The following is a 22,715-nucleotide window of genomic DNA, read 5'->3' as shown; positions in this document are numbered from 1 at the left end:
CAGACAATTGCAGTGACTGTGAGCACACACAAAGTGCACAACTGCACAGCTAAATTATTGGAAAATCTGGCCCATAAAGTGTTGTCATTAGATTTAAGGTTTCAAACATCTCTGAAGGCTGTTTCAGAACACCTAAGGTAGGGCAACAGCAGGTCACATTCATAAGGGCTAGATAGAAACTTTGACCTGTTGTAGAATCAGAATTTGTCAGATTTACGTGGATAAATGTATCCTGTCTCATGTGTCCTGTGGGCTGGATCTGGTCTGTCGTCTTGACACCACTGACCTCAACCTTAGTTTGACTCAAGTGAAACAGAATGGGACATGATAGACAAACTTGTCTATTATGAGCTGATTATTTTACAGTATATTTTATTTTAAATGAAGCTGCTTCTGTGTGGGGAGGGAGTGGAGAATTTAATACTATTACATGTCAGTTAAAGCCAGTTCTAACTCTCTATCTTCTCTGTCTCTCTCTCTCTCTCCCCTCCTTCCCCCCCCCCCCCTCCATTTTGCTGTGGTTTCTCAGGAGGGGTTTTGTTTTTGGACTCTGGAGTGCCTGTGCATCAGTGGGGAACATTCTGGGAGCATTCCTCGCCTCCTGTGTTCTGCAGTATGGCTATGAGGTGAGTAGTTGCTGTCTGACTTGGAGTTATGCGTAGGGGCTGTCTTATCCCAGGGAGTCTTTCCCTGTCTCTGGCCCACTGAGACCAGGTGAGCAGATAAATGACGTGTTTTTCTTCTTTCCCATGTCTATGGGGGAACTCTGCTCCCTATAACTTTGTGGCGACAGGTGGTAGACAGAGCATAGTAATCCTCTCCTTTCCTTCTCAACTCGAGAGAGTACAGAATATTGCATGAGATTTGGAGGGGCTCTGTCCCTTTAAAATTTACCCATCTGTGGGGGGACACACTTGGTCCCTTTAAAACTTACCCATTTCTGCTGAGCCCCTATGTCATGGTCACCTACCATCTTCCTGACTTGGAGAGGACAAAGTGCTGTTTGGAGCCAAATCTAATGCTGCACGTCAGCTGGCTGACAGACACTGCTGTTAAGCAGTGGTGAGGCATGGACAGGGCCGGATTAACCTATAGGCTAAGAAGGCTATAGCCTTAGGCCCTCCTATTTTTAGGTCTTACTTTAGGCCCTAATTTTTAGACCCTACTGTAGGCCCTCCATTCCATATTGAAGTAACAGCTGAGCGACAGTAGCGGAGGCCATCGGGAAATTTTTTCATCTCATTAGATATTGCTTTGTACAAATTAAATCCATCAAGATTGTGAATTCTATTTATGGTGGTTGTGATTTTGTCTTTGTGGGCTAAGAAAGTGTTTGTGGGCCCAAGCAATATAGAACTTTGTACACAGTAGGCCTACACTGGACAATAGAAACCATGTCGAAGAAAGGAGGATGGCAGAAATTGAAGGAGGCCAAAGACAAGATGTAGTACTGAAAGGTATTCCTTCGCTCCTAACGTTTTTTCCTCCTCCTAAGTTCAGTGGTGAGGAAGTCCAGGCGAATACCAGCCCAAGTGAACCTGCTGTGCCTGCGCTTGATGAAAAGGAGCAGCCTCCTGTGACTTCTCTAGCTGCAGTCTCACCCCACCCCTCTCAAGACTTTCCCAGTGATAGTAATACAAAAAAATCCTTCTCCAGCCATCCAGGCACGTGGGACGTGACTTCTCAAGATCTCATTGCATATTGAACTGAGAAGGGCTCACAGAAATGCCAGAATCTAGATGCTGACTTGTGATTGACAAAGCGAGAGTACACCAATCAGAATCCTTATCTGGCCAAACCAATGTTTGAATATTCGAAGCCTAACAAACAGATTGGCAAGCGAGAATGGCTCATCTATTCGCCTTTTAAGAAGAAAGTGTACTGTTTTTATTGCCGCCCGTTTTCTGAAGTGGGGAATGTTCTGCAAAGGCTTCAGTGGTTGGACGAATACTGCATACATTACCAATCATACAGTGAGTGAGCAGCATACAGTGTCAGTTAGCAGCTACCATGCCCGATAGAAAGTTAGTGGCAGAATTGATACCCAAATGGAAAACCAGTTTTTGGAAGGTTGTGCTTATTGGAAGAACGTTCCCAGACGCATAGTTGAAATCACAGTTTTTCTTGCTGAGCGTGGTCTGCCATTCCGTGGCTCAGGTGAGACTGTTGGATCGAAACACAATGGCAATTACCTTGGCGTTCTAGAGCTAATCGCTAAGTTTGACCCTTTCTTAACTCAGCACATCAAGGAACACGCAAATTATGGAAAAGGCCATGCATCATATCTATCAAAGACTATTTGTGATGAATTCATTGCACTGCTGGCAAAGAAGATACTATCAGCCATTGTAGATGAGATTGAAGATGTGGGATATTTTTCAGTGTCTGTTGACTCAACACCAGATGTGTCACATGTAGATCAGCTGACTGTCATCTTGCATTATGTGCTACCCAGCGGACCAGTTGAGCATTTCATGACTTTCATAAACATCACCAACCACACGGGAGAAACTTGCCTTGTACCTACTCGATTTCCTCACCCAAAATGGGATTGACATCCGCCTTTGTCGTGGCCAAAGCTATGATAATGCAAGTAATATGAGTGGCAAATATTCAGGGATGCAGGCAAAGATAAAAGAACGCAATGCTTTGGTTGATTACATACCATGCGCTGCTCACTCACTCAACCTTATTGGCCAGTCTGCCATGGATTGTTGTGTTGAAGCAGTTTCTTTTTTTGGTTTTGTCCAAGAATTGTACTTTTTTTTTTTTCCTCTGCATCAACCAGTCATTGGATGATTCTTAGAGATTCACTACCAAAGGGATACCCAGTATCCAAATCACTCTCAGGGACACGGTGGAGTGCCAACGCTGAAGCTGTGAATGCAGTTGTTCTGGGAAACCCTAACATCCTCGAAGCGCTAGAGAGCATCAAGGATGATGAATCTAAAAAATCAGCAACAAGAAAAGATGCGAAGATCCTGAGTGACGCAATGCGCACTTTGGAAACTGGTATTTTGTGGTCTGGAATGATATACTTCAGCCATTCAGCAGGTGCAGTCTATGGGTACGTCTTCACTACCCGCCGTATCGGCGGGTAGCAATCGATTTATCCGGGATCGCTATATCGCGTCTCGTTAAGACGCGATATATCGATCCCCGAACGCGCTCACCGTCGACTCCGGAACTCCACCAGAGCGAGCGGCGGTAGCGCAGTCGACGGGGGAGCCGCGGCCATCGATCCCGTGCCGTCTGGACCCCAGGTAATTCGATCCAAGATACTTCGACTTCAGCTACGCTATTCGCGTAGTTGAAGTTGCGTATCTTGGATCAATTCCTCCCCCCATTGTAGACCTGCTCTAAGCTTGCAAAGTGCTCAAATTGACCTTTCCACTCCTGTAACCTAATGAGGAGTCTTGGAACTGTTCTTCAACAAATGCAGGATAGTTTTGATGAGTATGAAATTCAGGGGGCTGCAAGGATTGCTAACCATGAGTATAAGTCAGCCAAATGCTGCAAAAGACAGAAGACATGCAACGATGCTACTGCCCACTCAGTCAGTGACAAGGAGGCCTTCAGAGCTAATACCTTCATCACAATCATTGACAAACTGAAGAGTTCATCAGAACATCGGATCAAGGCTTACGAAAATATTGACAAAACCTTTCGTGTACTGAGAAATTTTTCACCTAACATTTCAAGTTCCGAAGTCAGTGAAGGTATCAAATGTCTGGGTACTTCTGACACAGACGACCTCCCAAGAGATTTTACTAAATAATTTCTTCAATTTGTTGAATTCGCATCACTCTCAGAGAGAGAAAAGGTGACAAAAGCAAATCGTATTTGTACGTACCGAGTTATCACTGAATCCAATGTGATAGAATGTTTCCCAAATGTTGAAACTTCATTATGCCTATATTTGTCACTAATGATCACTAGCTGTAGTGGAGAATGTTCCTTCTCTCTTCTAACCAGGGTCAAAAATGTCCTCCGATCCACCATGACTCAAGAGCATCTCAGTGCTTTGTCCCTCTTGAGAATTGAGAATGAAATCGTCAGGTCTTTGAATTACGATGACATCGTTCATGACTTTGCCGCAGCTAAAGCTAGGGGGGGGGGGAATTTTGTTTGAAGAATTGAGTGTAGTGAGAGTAGAATAAACTTGTTAATTTTACATAAATAAATAATATGTAAATACGTATGTAGATAAATGTTTGATGACTTCATAATTTTTTTGCAATATGTAATTCATACTTAGACCCTTCCCTCCCATTAACCTTAGCCCTCATAATCTTAATCCGGCCCTGGGCACAGACATCCATCAGGGTGTGGGGATGGGCATGCCGCTGCTTCAGGGAGCATTTAACAAGGATTAGCAATTAATATGGCTTCTTATAGAAATAGACCCAAATTATGATATAGTTAAGGTAGAAAAACAGCTTTCATTATAACCACCCGTTTTCAGCCACTCTCAGCTTCCCAAAACATCCACCTTTTGGGCTAGAATTGTCTATTCTTGACTTCCTCCTGGAGGTAAACACTTTTTGAAAGTTTGGGTAAAATACCTTCAGCTGTTCTTGTGTTACGGACCAGTAAAAATTTCCCTTCCTACTACATATTTTTATATATACTTTTAAAGAGGTTAGGCTGAAATTTGAAATGTAGTTCTCACTGTGGAGTTTGTGCTTTCCTTCTCTTTTGGGGACGGGATATAAAAATAATCAGTGCTAATGTCAATCTGACTGTGCTCAGTGAGCATCTTGTAAGATTTTTAGCAGAGTCTAAGAAAGCTGGGCCTCTGTTCTGACATTCCTGTACCTGCCTGGCTTGAGCAGGTGCAGTCTGGTGCTTGAGAACAATAGTATTGTACTTAAAAACAAAACTCCTCCCCCAACTGCCAGCCATCACTTGAGTAAAAATAGTCCCTTCAGGTAGACATATTTATTGATTTTGAGTTCTATAGGATAAAAGAGCTGCTCTCCCGTGCTCTAGGTGTTCTTGACAATATTGAAATATAAAAGTGTTAAAGTTACTACTTGATCTCCAGCACTTCTCCATCCCACAATGGCCAAGGAACAAAAAGATGTTAAACCCACCTTATCACCAAAAGCCAGGGAGAAAATAAAAGGGTTTTGCATTGTGGCTTAAAGGCCAGATGCGAGCTGTTTTGGACCAAGTTGGGGAAGAGTTCCAAAGTCAAGGACCCTTCACAGAGAACCCCCTGTTGGCAGCCTTTTCTCTCTTATACCGAGGGGGCTCCAGCTCGAGCATGTCCACTAACTGCAAATCCGGTCTTCACCTTTTGGACAATACAACCTGATTTTAGGACGTTCTCTCCTTATCTGCCCACCCCTGCCCCTTGTAAAGCAATATTATATAGCTAGTGACCTGAGAACAAGGCAGTGTTTATGGACTAAATACACACATCTCCAATATTCACTCTCATGGAAATCTTAAATGCAGCAGAGTGTAAAGGGAGAAATGTTCATGCGCTCTGCTCAGGTGCCTGAAGATCCTTATTGCACAAACTTGAAAAATAGTACAGAAATACAATAGCTTATTATTTTAATTTATTCCCCTCTGCCAACAGGAAGCTAAGCTCCAGGAACATTTGTTAGGGTTCACCCTTCTGAATGGTAGATGCCTGTATGTACTCTGCTTTGTAACCACTAAGAGCAGTGAGGTGCTAGCTGTGGCCATTACTGTAAGACGAAATGTTCATTATCTGCCTTCATTAAAGGGAAAGTGAATAATATCTGGTGTTCGGTGTCTAAGCTCCTTCCCCGCCATCATATGTTCCATTCCAGTGCTCCCCTTCCAGCGTGGTAAACAGCATAGAGTCTACTCTGGAGGGAGGGGTGACTGTGTTTCTAGATTTTATGGAGATAGTCTATGTTGGTATGGTTTACTCTCACACAGAGATGGGGTACAGAGAAATTGCATGTCTCATTGCATGGAAACCCTGTGTGATTGAAAGTGGTTGGAAAAATAGAAATGAATGTTTAATTTAGAATGAGATGCCAAAGAGCAATGTGAAAGGTAGTTCTTTTATTCTCTCTTCTCTCCAGTATGCCTTCCTGGTGACAGCATCAGTGCAGTTTGCTGGAGGAATCATTGTCTTCTTTGGACTTTTGATTTCCCCGAAAGAAGTGGGTAAGTAAAAGAGGTCTATGTCATCTTAAACCCTAGTCGGCAAGCAGGTTTGCAGCTCCCCCATGTGGCATTAAAAATGTGGTTAACATTGTCACGTCACTTCAAAAGCCCAATTCCTGCTGCCAAAAGTTCATGTCACCGACACAGTTCTAAACTTGCCTGGAAGCCCGGTAGTGGCTACCTGAGTGAACGTTTTCCTGGCCTGCAACACGCTAGGTGCAGACAATGTTATTCATATGGACAGAGGGTCAAAGAGGGGTCCGACTAGTGTGCAAACCATATTCCTTAGAATGCACCCAGTTCCCAAGTGTCCTTCCTATGGAACTAGGTGTTTTTCTAAGAGTTAATAGAGGAACATGCAAGTGACTTCCATGGGAGTAAATTGTGTTGAGCAGTAGTTTTAGAATCCTCTCCATCCCATGAGGGGAAAGAATGCTTTGGGTTTGCAAAACTCTGCCTGCTGATTAAAGCTTGGCATATGGGCTCTGAAGGGGGCATAGGCCTTATCTGAGAAGATGGTTGGCAAGGCAGAGTCTCCAGTGTGAGTAGAAAAGAGATCTTCAGGGCATTGTCAGGGACATGGTGGAGTCTCCCAAGTTTTTGGGGAGGTTGCAGAGGAGGTAACTGTTGAAGTGTTGGAATGTACATAAGGATGTCCTCCAGGTCAGACAGCGTAGGACCGCTTCTAGCAAATCCACCATACAGAGTCTTCCTGTTAGTTCTTCTGTCAGAACTGCTGCTGGTACACTGTGAGCATCCATGTTCAAATACTGCCTGAGGTGATGTGTGCAGGACCCACGCACAGGGAGTCTAGCCACTAAATAGGGGGAAATGCACTAATTTGTTGTGTCTTCCAACTAATGGCCAGACACTCAGAACAGACAAAGCCGACGCCAGGATCAGACAGAATACTTTCAAGAGCGCTAGAAGACAAAGGGTAGTTTCTACTGGCAACTCTGCAGAACACCATCTAGAAGAGTTTCTAAGCCAAAGGAGGATGGAGGTATGGGAGAGCAAGCGGGGTGTCAGAAGGGAGAAATGCTTAAAAGGAGTGAGCATGGGTTTTGTGTGGGGAAAGAATGGTGTTGTCCTTTGTTACTCGTGTACATTCTCATGTGTTCTAGGCCTCCCTGAACTTGGAGAAGAACAGGAGGGCAGTGCTGAAGAAGATGCAAACAAACCCTTAATCAGCAATAATGAGGAGGATGAGGATGATCAGAATTACTCTATTCAAGCACCTGATACTAGCAACCAGCCCAAGGCCATTGGCTTTTTCCAAGCTTGTTGTCTACCAGGTGTTCTGCTGGTAAGGACTCAGCATTGTTGTTTGCAATGATTTACAGTTTTAAAATTTTTATTAAAGCTAATGTTAAAAAATATATATATCATACACAGGTTGGGAAAAGAGTGTCTGTACATCTGGGTGTAGTGCTTAGATTATCCACAAATATAAAGTTAGTTTTTAAAAGTCATAAGATGCATAGAGTGCATAATCAGCAATAGTCCAAATTTAGGTGAATAGATTTAACAGTACAGTTTAGATATTAGAATCCGAATACTCGGGTACATTACTCATAAAAAGTGGTAAAGAGATTTGGTTGTGGAAAGCAAAATATATCAGTGAGTGGTGATTGTCCCTCAGTAATTGAAAATTAAGTTGGTTGTCCATTTAGAAAATACAATCCATGAGGAAAGTATTTTACTTTCCTGACTGCGCTTCTCATCGGCAGTCCAGCTCATTCCTCCTGGTATTGTTGATGTCCAGTGAAGAATACAGATCACACAATCATCACTCCGAGAGCTAGAACCATGCTGGAGAGGACCCTGAAGGATGCCATCCGCTGCCAATACGTGGAAAACCTGAAACAGAAGCCAGACCAGGACAAGGCATTCGAGGTGATGTGCAAGTGGGATGCCAGCAACCACTTCCTCGCCGGGGGCAGCTTCACTCATTTCACCGACTGGCGGTTCATCCACCGTGCCTGGCTCAACTATGTCCTGCTCAATGGAGCCCTCCGCCATGGGAATCGGGACAAGCGATGCAGGAAGTGTAGCTACGCCAATGAGACGCTACCCCACGTCTTATGTAGCTGCAAGCCCCATTCGAGAGCTTGGCAGCTGTGACACAACGCCAGAACCATCCCACCACCCGTGAGGAAGGTTGCCATGAACTCTTCCATCCCCGGAACCAACAGCCAATGGTGACCGGACATCGTCATCACCAACAAGGACCGGAAGAAGATTATCATGGTAGATGTCACAGTGCCCTTCGAGAACAGGACCCCGGCCTTCCACGATGCCCAAGCTCGAAAGGTAGAGAAATACGGCCCTCTGGCCGAAACCTTGAGAGCTAAGGGTTACCAGGTTCAGACACATACACTGATTGTTGGAGCCTTGGGCGCATGGGACCCCAGTAACAAGCGAGTGCTGAGAGAACGTGGAATCGGTCAACGCTATGCTCGGCTGATGTGGCAGCTCGTGGTGTCAGACACCATCAGGTGGTCGAGGGACATCTACATAGAACACATCACTGAACACACACAAACTGTGTTAAAAGAACATTGTTAAGGTTGCAAAATCAAGCACTCAAAAGTTAGGAAATGCCAGGATTAAGGTTATCTTAGCAACCAGAATTGACTGCTGCCCAGGCAGATGGGCAGATATGGAAGTGAGGGGGACACAAGATTAATTAGAATGTTGAGGCTTGGGGAGAAGCTGGGAACTCCACACCATCAGGCAACCAGCGAGAGGTCCTTCAGTGAGGGCCGAAATTACCTTTCCCTATAACTTTGGGGAAACAAACACGCATGCGGCAGGCGGGGGAGTACAAAAATCAAGACAGAGCAAAAGCCACACACAATTTTTGTTGTTGTTGTCAAGTCATGATTTTGAGGGCTCTGAGTCATGCATGTCAAACTTTTGGGGTTGGCAATATTGCCCTTGTGTGTATGCATTATGGTAGTCCTTAATTACATGATTGCACTTTTTCCCCACAGGACACCTGTGTCATTCAGTGCACAGGATGGACAGCGCTCAATTAATGAGCAGCTATTCAATATTTTGTTTTATCCTTGTTCAATGTATGGCCCCCAGTCTTATTTGCTACACACTATTCAAACCCTGCTCTGAATACAGAATTTTTAATTCCCTCCTGGGCTTTCCGATGGCGCTCATCACTACAGTATCTGAATGCTTCACAAATAGTAATTTATATTCATAACAACCATATGAGGTGAGGGGTGGTATTATCCTCATTTACAGATGGGGAACTGGGACACAGAGAGATTGAGGTCAAAGTGCCCACTAATTTTGGGTACCCAATTTGAGATGCCTAGGGTCTGATATTTTTTATTTCAGAGTACTTAGCATTATATGTTCAAAGCACAGACTTCAGTTGCAGCTGAGTGTGCTCTTCACTTCTGCAAATAAGACCCTTAACGTTGCACCCTTAATGTTTTTTTAACACAGTATTTTGTGTGTATTTCCTAGGTTTTTATTTTAAGCAAACTGGAAAAAAAAATCCATCAGGTGGCATCATATTGACATCCACATGGGTAATGGACAGGGATGGAACTTTTAGATCCACTGCAGAGACCTTTGCCACTGGAACTAATTGAGTAACTGGTAGCAATAATAGGTTGTGGTCCTCCTCCATGTGGACCAGCACTAGAGGGGGCCGAGACACACTTTGCCTGGGGATTTCACAGATGTTTACTGACAGCAGAGGAACAGCGTGGTCCATCTTGGGTTCCATTTCAGGTTCTGGAGGGGAGTGTTCTAGTGAGCACATACCCTTCTGCCCCCTCCACTCCAACCTGTCCCTGTCCTGGTCCTTTCTCTTATCTAGTCCTCGCTCCTTGTCCCAGTCCCCATCTCCTTCAGGCATCTTGTCCCAGTCTTCATACTCAGCCAGTCCTAGTCTCCCGCTCTGGACTCCTTGTCTGAGGCCTCATTTCTTTCTCTGACCCACCAGCCCAGCTAGACCCATGCTCCCCGTCTTACCCCAGCATCCTTGTCCGATCTCCCTCCCCCCCATTGGTTTCCAGTGATTCCACATCCCCCGCCCATCTCACAGTCCCAGTCTCTAGTTCAGTTTCTCCCCTGCAGATCCGTCTTGCTGTTTTCCTCCCACCCCAGTTCCCAATCTCCTTGTCCAGCCAGTCCCAGTCTCCATCCCTCCTCATCCAATCTCTGGGCTTGTCTGCACTTAAAACTACAGTGGCGCAACTGCAGCGCTTCCATGAAGACATTACCTACGCCCACGGGAGAATTCCTCCTGTTGATGAAGGTAATCCATCTCACTGAGACCGTCACTGGGTCGACTGAAGAATTCTTCCATCTACACCGGCGGTGAGGTCTTTGTAGCTATGTCTCTTGGGGGTGTGGATTTTTCCCACTCTTGAGTGACGTAGCTATACCGATGTATACCAGCTTAGACCTGGCCTCAGTGTTTCACACATCCAACCCCTCCCAAATGACTCCCAGTCTTCTTCCTCCACCAGTCCCTGCCTGTCCTCCACCCCAGCCAGTACTCCACTCCCACAGCTCCCAGTCAAAGTTTTTTCTCTTCCTCCTTGTCCCAGTCTCACCAGGCTCCTTTCCCTTCTACAGGGTCAGCTCTTGTCCCCTCTGCATTTGAGTCAGGCAGCTTCCTCCTCCATGCTGCATTGGCGCCAGCAGGGTGGTTCTTGAGAGCACAAGAAAGATGGACTCCCTGCCCTGTTCTGGTGCCCAGCCCTAACCTGGAGCAGCTGGGAGCTGCAACTGTAAGGAATGTCTGGCTTTGCATCTCTACCCCTGGGCTGTAGCATGCACAATCCAGTCACACACAGGAGTTGTGAGGAGGTGCAGCATGTTCCATTGCTCTGTGGGGATGGCACATGTGTAGTCTGGTCAATGCTGGGACTTGTGGGGGGCTGGAGCAGTGGCTGCTAACATTGAAAGGCAGGTACAAACATGGACCCCCCCCCCCAGGCTTATAACATGGCAGATATTCACAGGAATAGCAAAAGGGCCATCCCTGATCCTGACACAAATGCCCCCCTCTGTGAAGCATCAACGTCCTGTTCCAAGTGTGGGGCACTAGAACTTTTCAAAGAAATAGTCAGAAATGTTTTTAACATGGGAAGGACAGTGTGAGAGTAGCCTTAAGCTGACTCACCACTCTGGGCACTTGGTAAACATCCCCACATGGGACAAATTAGGGAGATACACCTCTACCCCGATATAATGCGACCCGATATAACACGAAATTGGATATAACGCGGTAAAGCAGTGATCCGGGCGGGGGGGAGGGGGCTGCGCACTCCGGCGGATCAAAGCAAGTTCGATATAACGCAGTAAGATTTTTTTGGCTCCTGAGGACAGCATTATATCGGGATAGAGGTGTAATTGGTTAAGGACTGAATGGTTAATCAATTAACCAGGTGGCTCAGCACACCGGCTGGGGACAGCTAAAAGCCAGACAGGAAGAGGGGAGGGGTAAGCTGGAAGGGCCAGAGAAGCCCAAGATCTCTTCCCTCTCACCCTGTGCCTAGGGAGAATGTATGAACCCTCAGATGTGGGGAACTTGTTCTGGTTTATTTACAGTGTGACTAGAGCCCTTTTAGTTGGACTTGTCACTAGCTGTGTGTGAGGACTGTTTGCAGACAGGAATCTAGGGTGAAGGAACCCTGCCCCATGACAATGGGCAAAATAACCTTGTTCTCAGAAATGGCTAAACAATTTTGGCTTAAACTTAAAAGCAAAACCCCACTAACCTGAGGGGCACACCTGGCATGGAAAACTTCACTCCCAATGTTAAAGTTTGGTAAAGTTATAAACAACTGAAGACAGGGTTTTATACTGAGACATGTTTGATGACCTTAATAATAGGTGGGTCTGGCAGCACTGCCTATGCTTACGGTAGCACCTAATGGACGGCCACAGTGAGAGTAGGGCTGCCATTGGACGGGGTGCGGTACAGACACCTCAGTCACTGAGGAATTCCATGTGTACAGCTTGGTGAAGTGATGACTAAGGGGAACATAACCATCTTGAGCTGTGTAAAGGCCATACAGGACTAATTTTTTGGTGGGGCGGGGGGACGTTCTGGGAGAAATGGGATAAAACGGTGAATGAAATGGAAGCTGAATATTAGAAAAAAGTTTCTGATGGTGGAATAACTCCCCAAGGAAGTAGTGGAAGTCCCCTCACTTGAGCCCTGTAAAATTAGGTTGGTCAGAGCGCTAACAAATACATTGGAGGAACAATCCTGCGTGGCCAGGGCAAAGGACTGGAAGATCAAATCGATCATCTATCCTGTGGTGTTCCAGAATTACTTCAGTGTACTAATGGGGCCTTGTGAGCAGCTTGGATGTGAGACTGGAAAGTGAATGTGGATCCCTGAATACAAACAAGGATAACTTCCAAGAGATAGATACACTTATAAAGCAAATCAACTATATTCCTACTCTGGTTTTCCTCAGTTTTTTCCCCTTCTCCAACTGAACAACTGCAATGTAAACTGTCTTTACACTGACAGCCTTCCTCTCGGGTCTCTGAAGATTAAGCATGGCTAATCTCTCAAGCAATCCAGTCGACCATTCTGAAGTGCTTTGTAATGATAAGCAGTGGGCTCAGTAAGGACCAGTCCTGCTCTTCCTGAAGAACTTTTGCTGACTTCAGTGGGAATCCTGCCCATGAGGCAGGTAGTGTTGGGCCCTCTAAGACAGGAGGCTTAAAGGGAGGCAAGCCTCCATTATTCCGCTTGCTAATCAAACGCCTGCTGAAGAAATCTGTGTGTTCGGAGGTATTTATTTTATATCAAAATGTCTTTGGCACTAATCACTGTATCATCTATGTCTCTTACCATATTAAAACAAGCCAATAATTACACATCCACAATCTATCCTCTTGGGTACCTTAAAAAGCTACGGCACTTGCCACTCAGCGCTGGAACTCTGCAAACATGGCTCCCTTCTACTGTGACAGTGATGGTCAGCCAAAGACCTGACAAAATAAGCATACCTTACGCCTACCCTGACAGCGGCTGAACCGGTTCTCTGGGCTGCCCGACGGGAGGTATTTCCACTGAGAGAGCCCTCCTACAAGCTAAGGCAGGTTCACTCCCCAGAACCATCGCAAGAGCACCACAAACAGTCTCAGCTGTAGAGAGACGTGGTGCTCTCAAGCATGCCTAAAGCTTGTGTCTTGAGCTATGGGATACAAACATTTGGGTATTACGAGGAGTTCTTTGTAGGGTGCTTTGAGTATGTAGCAGTATTCTGAATGGCACACAGTGATGCAGATAAAATGTCCTTGCCATAGTCTTTCTCAACATAGTGCACAAATAATTAAGGGCCCCTGGCTTGCTTAGTGTCACATGGTTAACTTCCTCCGATCTAGGAGATGAACTGATTGTTTTCCTCTTTAGAAGCTTGTGCTTCAAGTGAAGCTGCTGGAAGAATTGGTGTTTCAACCCATTGTGTACAATGAAAAGAACACTAAAAATAGACATCCTGGTTGATTTTTCTCCTCCCCCCAATCTGTCCCTTTGATGTTCAGCATTGGGCTTTCCTGACATTGCATTCTCATGTGAAATGCAGAAGCACTTACCATGGGAGCTTCAGCTGGGGGCTTATTGGAAGGAGGAGGAGTTGCTGCTTGTGTTTTTCTAATGCTAACTGCTTGCTGGTTTTTTGGCTATTTTTGTCTTAGTATTCCCTGGCCTATGCCTGCTTGAAACTAGTGAATTACTCCTTCTTCTTCTGGCTGCCGTTCTACCTCAGCAACAACTTTGGATGGAAGGAGGCTGAAGCTGACCAGCTTTCAATTTGGTACGATGTGGGAGGAATCATAGGTAGGTACAGCAAGCAAACAACTTCTTTTTTTGGTTGCCCAGCTCTTAGGTCTCTTGCTCTTTAACATGAAGGAACCACATGGGCCCAGTTTACTGAATGTGCCCAGCATGCAAGGCCTGGTTACGTACACTGCTGCTCTGGCTGCATTGTAAAACATAGGAGTAGTGAGTACCTCTAGAGAGCTCACAGACTGTTTAAAGGGATACTACCCTATTAGTACACTTCAGCAATAAGAGTTTTTCGTCACTTGCTATGAACACGAGAGTATCCCACTCAGTCAGATGTCCCCCAGGTTTCCTGTCCTACTTCCCACTGGAATCCCTGAGCGAGAGGGTAGGCCTAGATTAGGGGTACACTCTACCCTAGCAACCGTCCCCACGTTGCTGCAAACAAAGGGCTCAGTTCAGCTGGGGTGAGCGGGCACAACTCCATTGTCTTCAGTGGAGCCAAGTGTAGTTGTGCTTGTTTATGCCAGTGGTAAAATCTGTACCTGTGCCTCCTAGCCAGAACAAAGAAAGCCTCTCTTTATGGCTTGAGCTCTGCTCTCCCATGTTCACTGTTTCTTGGCTGGGTAAGTAGTCCACTCTGCTTTCCTGCAAGACACTCCTGTTCTGATCTGTTCTGGGTCTGCTTTGCTGCCTCTATGGCCTTGTTTATACTAGGACTATTCCCTAATGCATTATCGGCAGTGCAGCTCCACTGGTGATTGCAATGATGGGCATGCTAATGTAGACAAAGCTGCCAGCATTGTAACGCTTGTGATGTTAGATCTGCTCTGAGCAGAGTTAGACAACAAAGTGTTAAAAGTGTCACTGGGGTGCCTAGAATCGGTTATGTGCTAGTGCTCCCACCAGCGGAGCAGAGCCATTAATAGGAACAGTAGGAAACTCTAGGAGACAGCCACGATGTGTTACATTGCGCAGACCTGAACTGAGATTACAGGAAGGGTGTGTGGGGAAAGGAACAAACCGCAGAAGCACTGACTGGCTACACGCGGAGAGAGCGAGACATAGTAATCGATCCTCGCTACTGTGTCCTGAGTACCCTGATTTGATATTGCCTTGACTGTGTCTCAGGCGACAGTGAGAGTTTTGTCCACAATAGAGATGCCAGAGGTAAAGATAAAAGAACAGAATTCAGTAAGTGCAGCAGTGTGTGTGCTCCATATGTTAATTGGAAGGGCACGATGAGCTTTCATTTTATTTTTGCAGGTGGGACAATCCAAGGCTTGATTTCCGATATGCTACAGAAGCGAGCTCCAGTGCTTGTGATCAGCTTGCTTCTGGCTATAGGGTCTCTCTTTGGATACAGTCGTGAGTATATTTTGCATTATTGTGGGCAAGGGGGGGACTTTTTGGGCCAGATGGATGGACACTTGCCAGTTTCTATGCCTTGAACCTGTTTCTGGTTCAGGATATTGCCCTTCAGAGTATATTTCTGGGCCAGTCACACTCTGCACGGTTGTATTGTGCCAAGAGATCATGGCATCTGGGAAGAAGTCTTTCTTCAGATTCTGGTTAACGATGGGGAAAGATGTGGGCTGAGTGCTTGGGTTTCTTTGTGCCAGTGAGGAAGTTGGTATTAGATGTGCTCCTTTGGCTGCATTTCTAGCATTGCCAACATGTCAGAGTTACAACCGTAAAGCAGTAACGCAAAGGTGCGAACATCTTGAAAGAGGAAAAGCCAATGGGTTGGGGGGGGGGCAAAGAGTGAGAGATGATCTAGGAAAGGAGGAGAAGTCAGAAGCTCTTAGACTTCACACCATTTACAGAAGCACTCTAGCATCTGGCAACCAATGGGATTTGGAAACAGTCTGTTAGGACAACTAATTAAAGGACACATCTAGGCTCAGCAAAACAGTGGACTTGGGAGCCATCATAAGGTTGAAGATCTCACATCTCCATGTATGCTCTCTGGCCGCACCAAGGGAATCCTTTAATTGGGTGACCTTTGGCAGGTTACTTGATCATTCTTTGCCTCTGTCTTCCCATCTGTAAAATGGGGGATGATGAAGCTGATCTCCTTTGTAAAGTGCTTTGAGATCTACACATGAAAAGTTCTGCATAAGAGCTAGATATAATTATTTCTTATTTTAACAACACTCCTCTTTTCTGTCTGCCCCCTGGCAGGTTCTCCAAACAGCAAACCCATCAACGCGTTCATCATGGCCATTACAGGTACGTCATATAAATGCCACTTTCACCCCAATAGCTGTGTAGACAGAAAAGAAACAATAACACTGCTGTAAAACCTTGTTAATGTATTCAGGTGTGCTGCCTTCTCAGCCAAATGCCATGGCTGCAACAGGAGTGACCATGAAGGCCCAACTTTTTTTTTTTTTTTAATTATTTTTTTTTTTAAAAGAACACTGTTTTAAGAAGCTTTCAGAAACAGAGGTGTAGAATAAGGAATTATGCTGCAAACTAGAATAGCTCAGATGGCAAGCGTGTCTTGCGTTCTTTATACTACGAGAAGCTGTAAGCTTCCTCTGCCACTAAAGGTGCATACCTGGGAGCTTCCCTGGCAGCACCCCATGATGTGGACTCTATATTAACCAGCATGAGTGAGGGTTCTTGGTTTCAAACACGCATATTTTAGGGGCTTCTGGGAATTTCCCCCAACTTCCTCCCTTAGACGCACAGAGAAGCACATCACAACCGCTGTGAGGGATAACTAAACCCTCTGGGAGCGAAGCATTCTTCCCCTTACTGCAACCTGTTCCCATAACTGAGACTTCCAGAACATCCCCAGCCCTTGACATTTGGGTGGCAGAAAATCCCAGCCCTGTGAAACTCTCGGGTTGCGCCAACGGCAGCCTCTTTGCAGTGCTATCATTGGAAGATGGTCTTTTGGTGCTTTCAGGATTTTTCATTGGAGGCCCATCTAACATGATCAGCTCTGCGATTTCCGCTGACCTGGGACGTCAAGAATTGGTCAAAGGAAACAGTGAGGCTCTGGCAACAGTCACAGGAATTGTGGACGGAACTGGGAGCATTGGAGCTGCAGTGGGCCAGGTGAGATTACGAGAGAGGAACTGAGGAATTAGGGAATGTTCCTTTAAAATTCTACGTGGGAGTGACATGGGGGCTGGGAAAAAAGCTTCCAACCCCAGCTGAAACGTTTCCATTCATCTTTTTTTTATTTCCAGTGGAAACAGTGTTTTTTAACAAACAAACCTTCTCTGCAGAGTTTGTAATGCAAATATTGTGGCAACAAACTTTGAGAATGAAATGGGGTTTAGACACTTCCATAACCTGAGCTGTTGAGATATGGAAAACGTTTGCACTCCATAAATAGTGAAAAGAAAATTGGATTTTTAAATTATTTTCAGTTTTTAAATAAGGTGGTGTTAGCTGCCCTGGTGAAGAAATGTATTTATGAAATACTGTTTTTAAGATTAATGTCCTCTTTACATAGAACATAAGAATTTGTTATGTTAGACTAGTTTGAGTGTGATTCTCTTTACCTAGGGCAGACTTCACATCCTGTAAGACTGGTATCACTTGCTTTCATCTTCCATGCTGTGTGCCGTTGTAGGAATTGACCACGGATTGTTACTGAACAGAAGCTGAGGGCATTGGCAATAGGAACATACTTGTTATGCAGAAACAAAATTCATGCACATGAAAGAACATAGTGCTGATTTTTGGGTTGGACAGGGCCTGTGATGTAACTGGCCCCATACTACTAGAGAGAGTGTAACATCATGGAATACCAAGATGTATGTTGGAGTGGAGTCCACACCCCCATTTCCCAAAGGAATTAGGGTTCATAATTGGCACTTGTGGGAATATTCCTGTGAATATCAGCAGTGCTGATTGCAGGCAGAGAAGAACTTGTTAACTACTGACTGAGGTGGTTCTCCCCAGTAAATGAAATGTTCATTCTTTCTCTCTGAGAGATGCTGTCTTAGTTTTCCACTTTTAACAGGCTGCTAACACCTTTCAAATCTTATTTGGAAACAAATTTCCCAGTGTACCATGCTTCCTGCATATTCCCCTTTCCACACTTCTTAAGGAGAGTATCATGGAAAGTGGGTCTCTCTTTCTGAAAAGTTCTGCCTGTCACTGCTTCCCTATCTGGACTTGCAGTCATATCAGTGGGAATGGCTGCAGTGTCACTCCAGGTGGGGGAATAAGCAGCAGAAGCACCAGGAGCGCTTCCAAAATGAAGATCCTGTTTTTGTGCCAATGTGCTCAGTAATAGAGAGGTACAGAGGAGCTTTAAACAGAGTTGTATTCAAATACTGCATATAAGGGATAATTTCTGCCTTTACTTGAAGCTTGCAATGCCCTGTTAAGCTCAGGATGTAAATCAGTGCAGAAGCTTGAGCATCTTATCTGCATAACAGGGTGTTGGAAAGGGTTAACTATCTAATGCTTGTATAGCTGCTGAAAATGCATGTCCTTTTTAAGTTGTACATCTTCCTAGAGTGTTCAGCTTTTCTGAGGGTATTTACATTCACTTACGTAACTGTATGTTCTGTGCAATAAAATCCTCTGTTCAGTCTAGTCAAATTGTCACCCCTTGAAGCTGTAATTAGTTTTTCTCCTCACTGAACATCGTTACCTATAAAGCTTCAGGCTGGTATCTCTATTTCACCTATCTTGTATGGATTTATATAGAAGGATTAAGGCAGCAAGTCTCCCATTATGCCAGGCAAAGAGCCACTAGATACTGAAAGAGAGAATTTGTGATTGGCTTTTTTCTTTTTCTTTTTTTAACTTCCCCTCTTCGATAAAGGTTCACAAACTCAGGGAGATGCAAATGAAAGGGTGACACCAGAAAAACACCCCTCACAGTTGCGCACGTGTTGATGATCTAAATATTGTATTTTGTTTCTTTACAGTATCTAGTTTCTTTGATCCAGGACAATCTGGGATGGATGTGGGTTTTCTATTTCTTCATTCTTATGGTAAGAGGTCTTTTCTTCTTTAGCTTTTTCTCCCATGTTGAGTCTGCAGCTGAAAAGAATTTCTGAACCCTAGAATAATAAGCAAATAAATAATAGGACTTTTTTGTGAGAGCTTTAATGACTTTTGCACCTTAAACTGTTTCTGCCACAGCCATTAATTATAATGCTGTTCCCAGAGCTGGTGTATGGCTGGGGCACACCAGGAAGTGATCTAAATCAGCCATGGTAATATCAGTTCCTTCCACCAATCAAAAAACGGATGTTGAATTATTATTGCCAAATGAACAAGAATAGATTTTTAAAGCAGGTTTTCTAAGTGATAGAAAGTGAAGCACTTGGCATTGCCCCTTTAAAAATTCTTGTATCTGGTGTGCAATATTCATTTTGGTTGAATTTCACTCTAATTTCCAAGTTAAGGTTCTGCCCCCGCCAACTCCACTGTGTGCAAGTGCATTGTCACATGGCTTCCAGTGTTTCTAAGGAGCTGATGTAACATAAGAACGGCCATACTAGGTCAGACCAAAGGTCCATCAAGCCCACTATCCTGTCCTCTGACAGTGGCCAATGGCAGGTGCCCCAAAGGGAATGAACAGACAGGTTATCATCAAGTGATCCATGCCCTGTCATCCAGTCCCAGCTTCTGGCAAAGAAAGGCTAGGGACACCATTCCTGCACATCCTGGCTAATAGGTCCATCAATGGCTATCTTCCATGAATCTATCTAGCTCCCTTTTGAACATTGTTATAGTATTGGCCTTCACAACACCCTCTGGCAAGGAGTTCCAGAGGGTGTTGTGAAGTTTGCGTGAAAAAATACTTTCTAGTGTTTGTTTTAAACCTGCTACCTATTAATTTCCTTTGGTGGCCCCTTGTTCTTCTGTTATTGGAAGGAGGAAATAACACTTCCTTATTTACTTTCTCCACATTACTCATGATTTTATAGACCTCTATCATATCCCCCCTTAGTCGCCTGTTTTTCAAGCTGAAAAGTCCCAGTCTTATTAAACTCTCCTCATACGGAAGCCATCTCATACCCCTAATCATTTTTGTTGCCCTTTTCTGAACCTTTTCCAATTCCAATATAACTTTTTTGAGACGGGGCGACCACATCTGCATGCAGTTGAGCTGGTAATTTGTGCAGTCCTTTCTTTTGGGTTGGTGGGAGGGATGATCAGACATGGAGGGACCAAAATGAAAATGTTCTATAGGGCTGGCCCAGTATGGTGGAAGCACAGTGCTTCTGTCTAGGAGATCAGAGTTCACACCATGAGCTGCTCAGGTTGGTATTGGCTGGGAGTGTTGCATAATCCACCTCCTTCTCCTTTAGGGCTAGGGCTGGGGTGATGCCTTGCTTTGCTCTGTGATTCCTTTTTGAACAACTGAACAAGCTATTTGATAGGCTCCAGAGAGAGCAGTGCAAAGCCATTAAGTAGAGGGAAGAGTCTTAGCTTATTCAGAAACTTTCCTGAAAGTCTAAAGCCCGCTTTTGTCCTTCTGATAGGCAAACTTTGACTTTCCTCTTTCACTTCCAGCTTTCTGTGCTTACAAATGCCTCTAAAATGTGTTGGAGGGAAGATGCAGCGGCATGTACATGTGCTAATTGTCCTTCATGTTGTTTCTTTCCACAGACAAGTTCAACAATCCTGTTCATCTCACCCTTACTAGTGAGGGAAATTAGATTGCTCCTGCATGACAGACGCTTGCGTATGCGGACTGGGTGACTGCCACTTCCCTTCAGCGGGACTGTCCAAGGAAAATCAACAACTGGGAGACAAATCAAAATTCTGGGAGGTTTATGTTTGTTTTCTTTTCTCCCCCTCCCGCCCTGCAAGTTTGGACTAATTCAGAATGTGTCACAAGGTTTTGCAGAACCGCCTTTGAGAACTTGCTGTTGGAATACCAAATACCCAAATGGATTGAGGCCATCTGCAACATGGAGCTGCTGTTCCAAGATAGAGGAATTAATCAGTTTGGCTCTAGTCCCACCGGAGCCTTTCAAGTCAGCAAGTGCGCTCTTTCCTCCTGGTTTGTGGTCCGATTGCCATAACCTTTACTGATTATTTCTGGATGTCCTGACAAGTGTCAGATATTGAAAACTGAAGATGGGGAGTCAATCTTACAGTGAATGGTGAGACCTCGTTATGCTGGGGAAACCATACAGCCCACTTCATGAATATTCTGAAGTTCTTTCTTGCTTTGGTTTAGAAGAATGGGCAAAAAGTTTCTTTGGAATCGGATGCATTTGTGCTGTCCAGGTGTCCTGAAAATACCTTTGCTAAATCTATACACAGATTAATCTCCACTATCCTCGGTTAATAACCCTCCCATATACAGATAATTTCTCCATCAGAAGCTAACTCCATGCTTGATCTATTTATTATTGTTGTTGCGAAACCCTGCGATTTCTGAATAGTTAAGTAGCCAAATACTGTAGAATAGGGGGGGATAATCATCTTTTAACACTAATTTTCAAGGATTGCAATAAACTTTATAGATCTAACAGCGGCCACTTAGATGGCTTTGAGGATTGGGACTGGGATACAGATTCTTTTACCAGTTGGCTGTCACATCAGTTGTGACCTGAAGTCATTGCTCTCTGCATTTGATGGCTATTTGGGTGACACTCCTTGAAAGAAGCTGGTGTCATCGGTCCTGTTCTCTGTGGACAGTTGGCCATTTATCCTTCCTCAGCACAGCAGACCCAGGATTGAATGAAGTGAGTCTGAACTATTCCTCTGCCTTTATATGTGATGCTTCTGGGTTAGGATTGAGGCATATTAGTGGGGTAGTGTGACGAAACTGACACTGCATTGCCCAGGCTTTATTGACATGATGGACAGACAGAAACCTTCAGGCTCCAGGGCTGTCAGTCTGATAACTCATAAGAAAAATAGATGTAAGCCAGCTACAAAAGTATGTAATTCTATTCTATGCTTAACACCATTGCATCTGAGCACCTTCCCATAGTGCATTAAGCAAATGACTAACATCTGTCACATGTTTGTTAATGAAGTTATTTGAATCATTTTACAACCTCTCAGCTGCTTTTTATATTTTTTTCTGTCTGTTGCCACGGGTGACTTTTCTTGTATTCACATAGACACTTTTTAACCAACAAGATTTCTGATCAAATATTCAATCCAATTAATTGTTGCTGCCTGGATGGAAAAATTCTTAGGTAACTGAGAATTTGAAAAAAAAAGGAACTTTTAAAAATAGAAAAACTGCCTTTTTTTTTAAACTTAGTGTACAGTGATTTTTTTTTTTAAATGTCTGAATGTAAATGTTTAATCATGTGATTAATGTGGGAAATTGTTAGTGCCTTATTGTATTGAATTGTTGCTCAGAGGTTGTTTGCTGATCCTGCAGTGCCAACTGTTTTCACAGCTTCGCTTACTGGGAAAACATTGTTGCTCTATTTCTTCTATGGTTTCTGAAAGTCCTCCTTCTTCTTTGTCTGAGATGTTTTCTGCTTTTAGATCTCGTCCTCTCTGCTTTTAGTTAACCTTCAGACAGTCCAGTGGTTGGGGAGAAGGCACAGTTAATCATATAAGGGACCCATGTTATTGTCTCCTCTTCCCACCCTTATTCCAATTTTTGCCATTTTAATTCGGGATGATCCTGAGGAGATGCTGTTCAGGGACCTACCCTTGTGCCTTCAACTCATTGGGGCACTTAGCTTAGTATTCAGATCCCAAACCAGTCCTTAATCCATTTCCAAATGGATGCGAACTCCTTGAAATTCATGTTGGAAATTGTGGTGGCACTGTTTGCCCAGTCTGTTGTTCATGTGTCTGAGAATGGAGG

At 44.5% G+C, this 22,715-nt stretch overlaps 1 protein-coding gene across 1 annotated transcript in view; it reads left to right on the top strand.

Moving 5' to 3' along the window:
* SLC37A3 (solute carrier family 37 member 3) overlaps window positions 1-20,629 on the top strand; it is a 39,436-nt gene extending 18,807 nt beyond the window's left edge. The window contains exons 7-15 of the mRNA XM_065401326.1: window positions 530-626; window positions 6,069-6,153; window positions 7,278-7,459; window positions 13,852-13,993; window positions 15,206-15,307; window positions 16,124-16,171; window positions 16,857-17,008; window positions 18,844-18,909; window positions 20,537-20,629. Of these exons, the coding sequence (XP_065257398.1) occupies window positions 530-626; window positions 6,069-6,153; window positions 7,278-7,459; window positions 13,852-13,993; window positions 15,206-15,307; window positions 16,124-16,171; window positions 16,857-17,008; window positions 18,844-18,909; window positions 20,537-20,629 (967 nt within the window). The remainder of the gene's footprint in view (window positions 1-529; window positions 627-6,068; window positions 6,154-7,277; window positions 7,460-13,851; window positions 13,994-15,205; window positions 15,308-16,123; window positions 16,172-16,856; window positions 17,009-18,843; window positions 18,910-20,536) is intronic.
* The last annotated feature ends 2,086 nt before the right edge of the window (window positions 20,630-22,715 follow it).

Source organism: Emys orbicularis, chromosome 1 (genome assembly GCF_028017835.1).
Source record: "Emys orbicularis isolate rEmyOrb1 chromosome 1, rEmyOrb1.hap1, whole genome shotgun sequence".
Taxonomy (NCBI): Eukaryota; Metazoa; Chordata; order Testudines; family Emydidae; genus Emys; species Emys orbicularis.
Note: the sequence above shows the minus strand (reverse complement) of the source record. Positions and strands in the feature narration are given on the sequence as shown.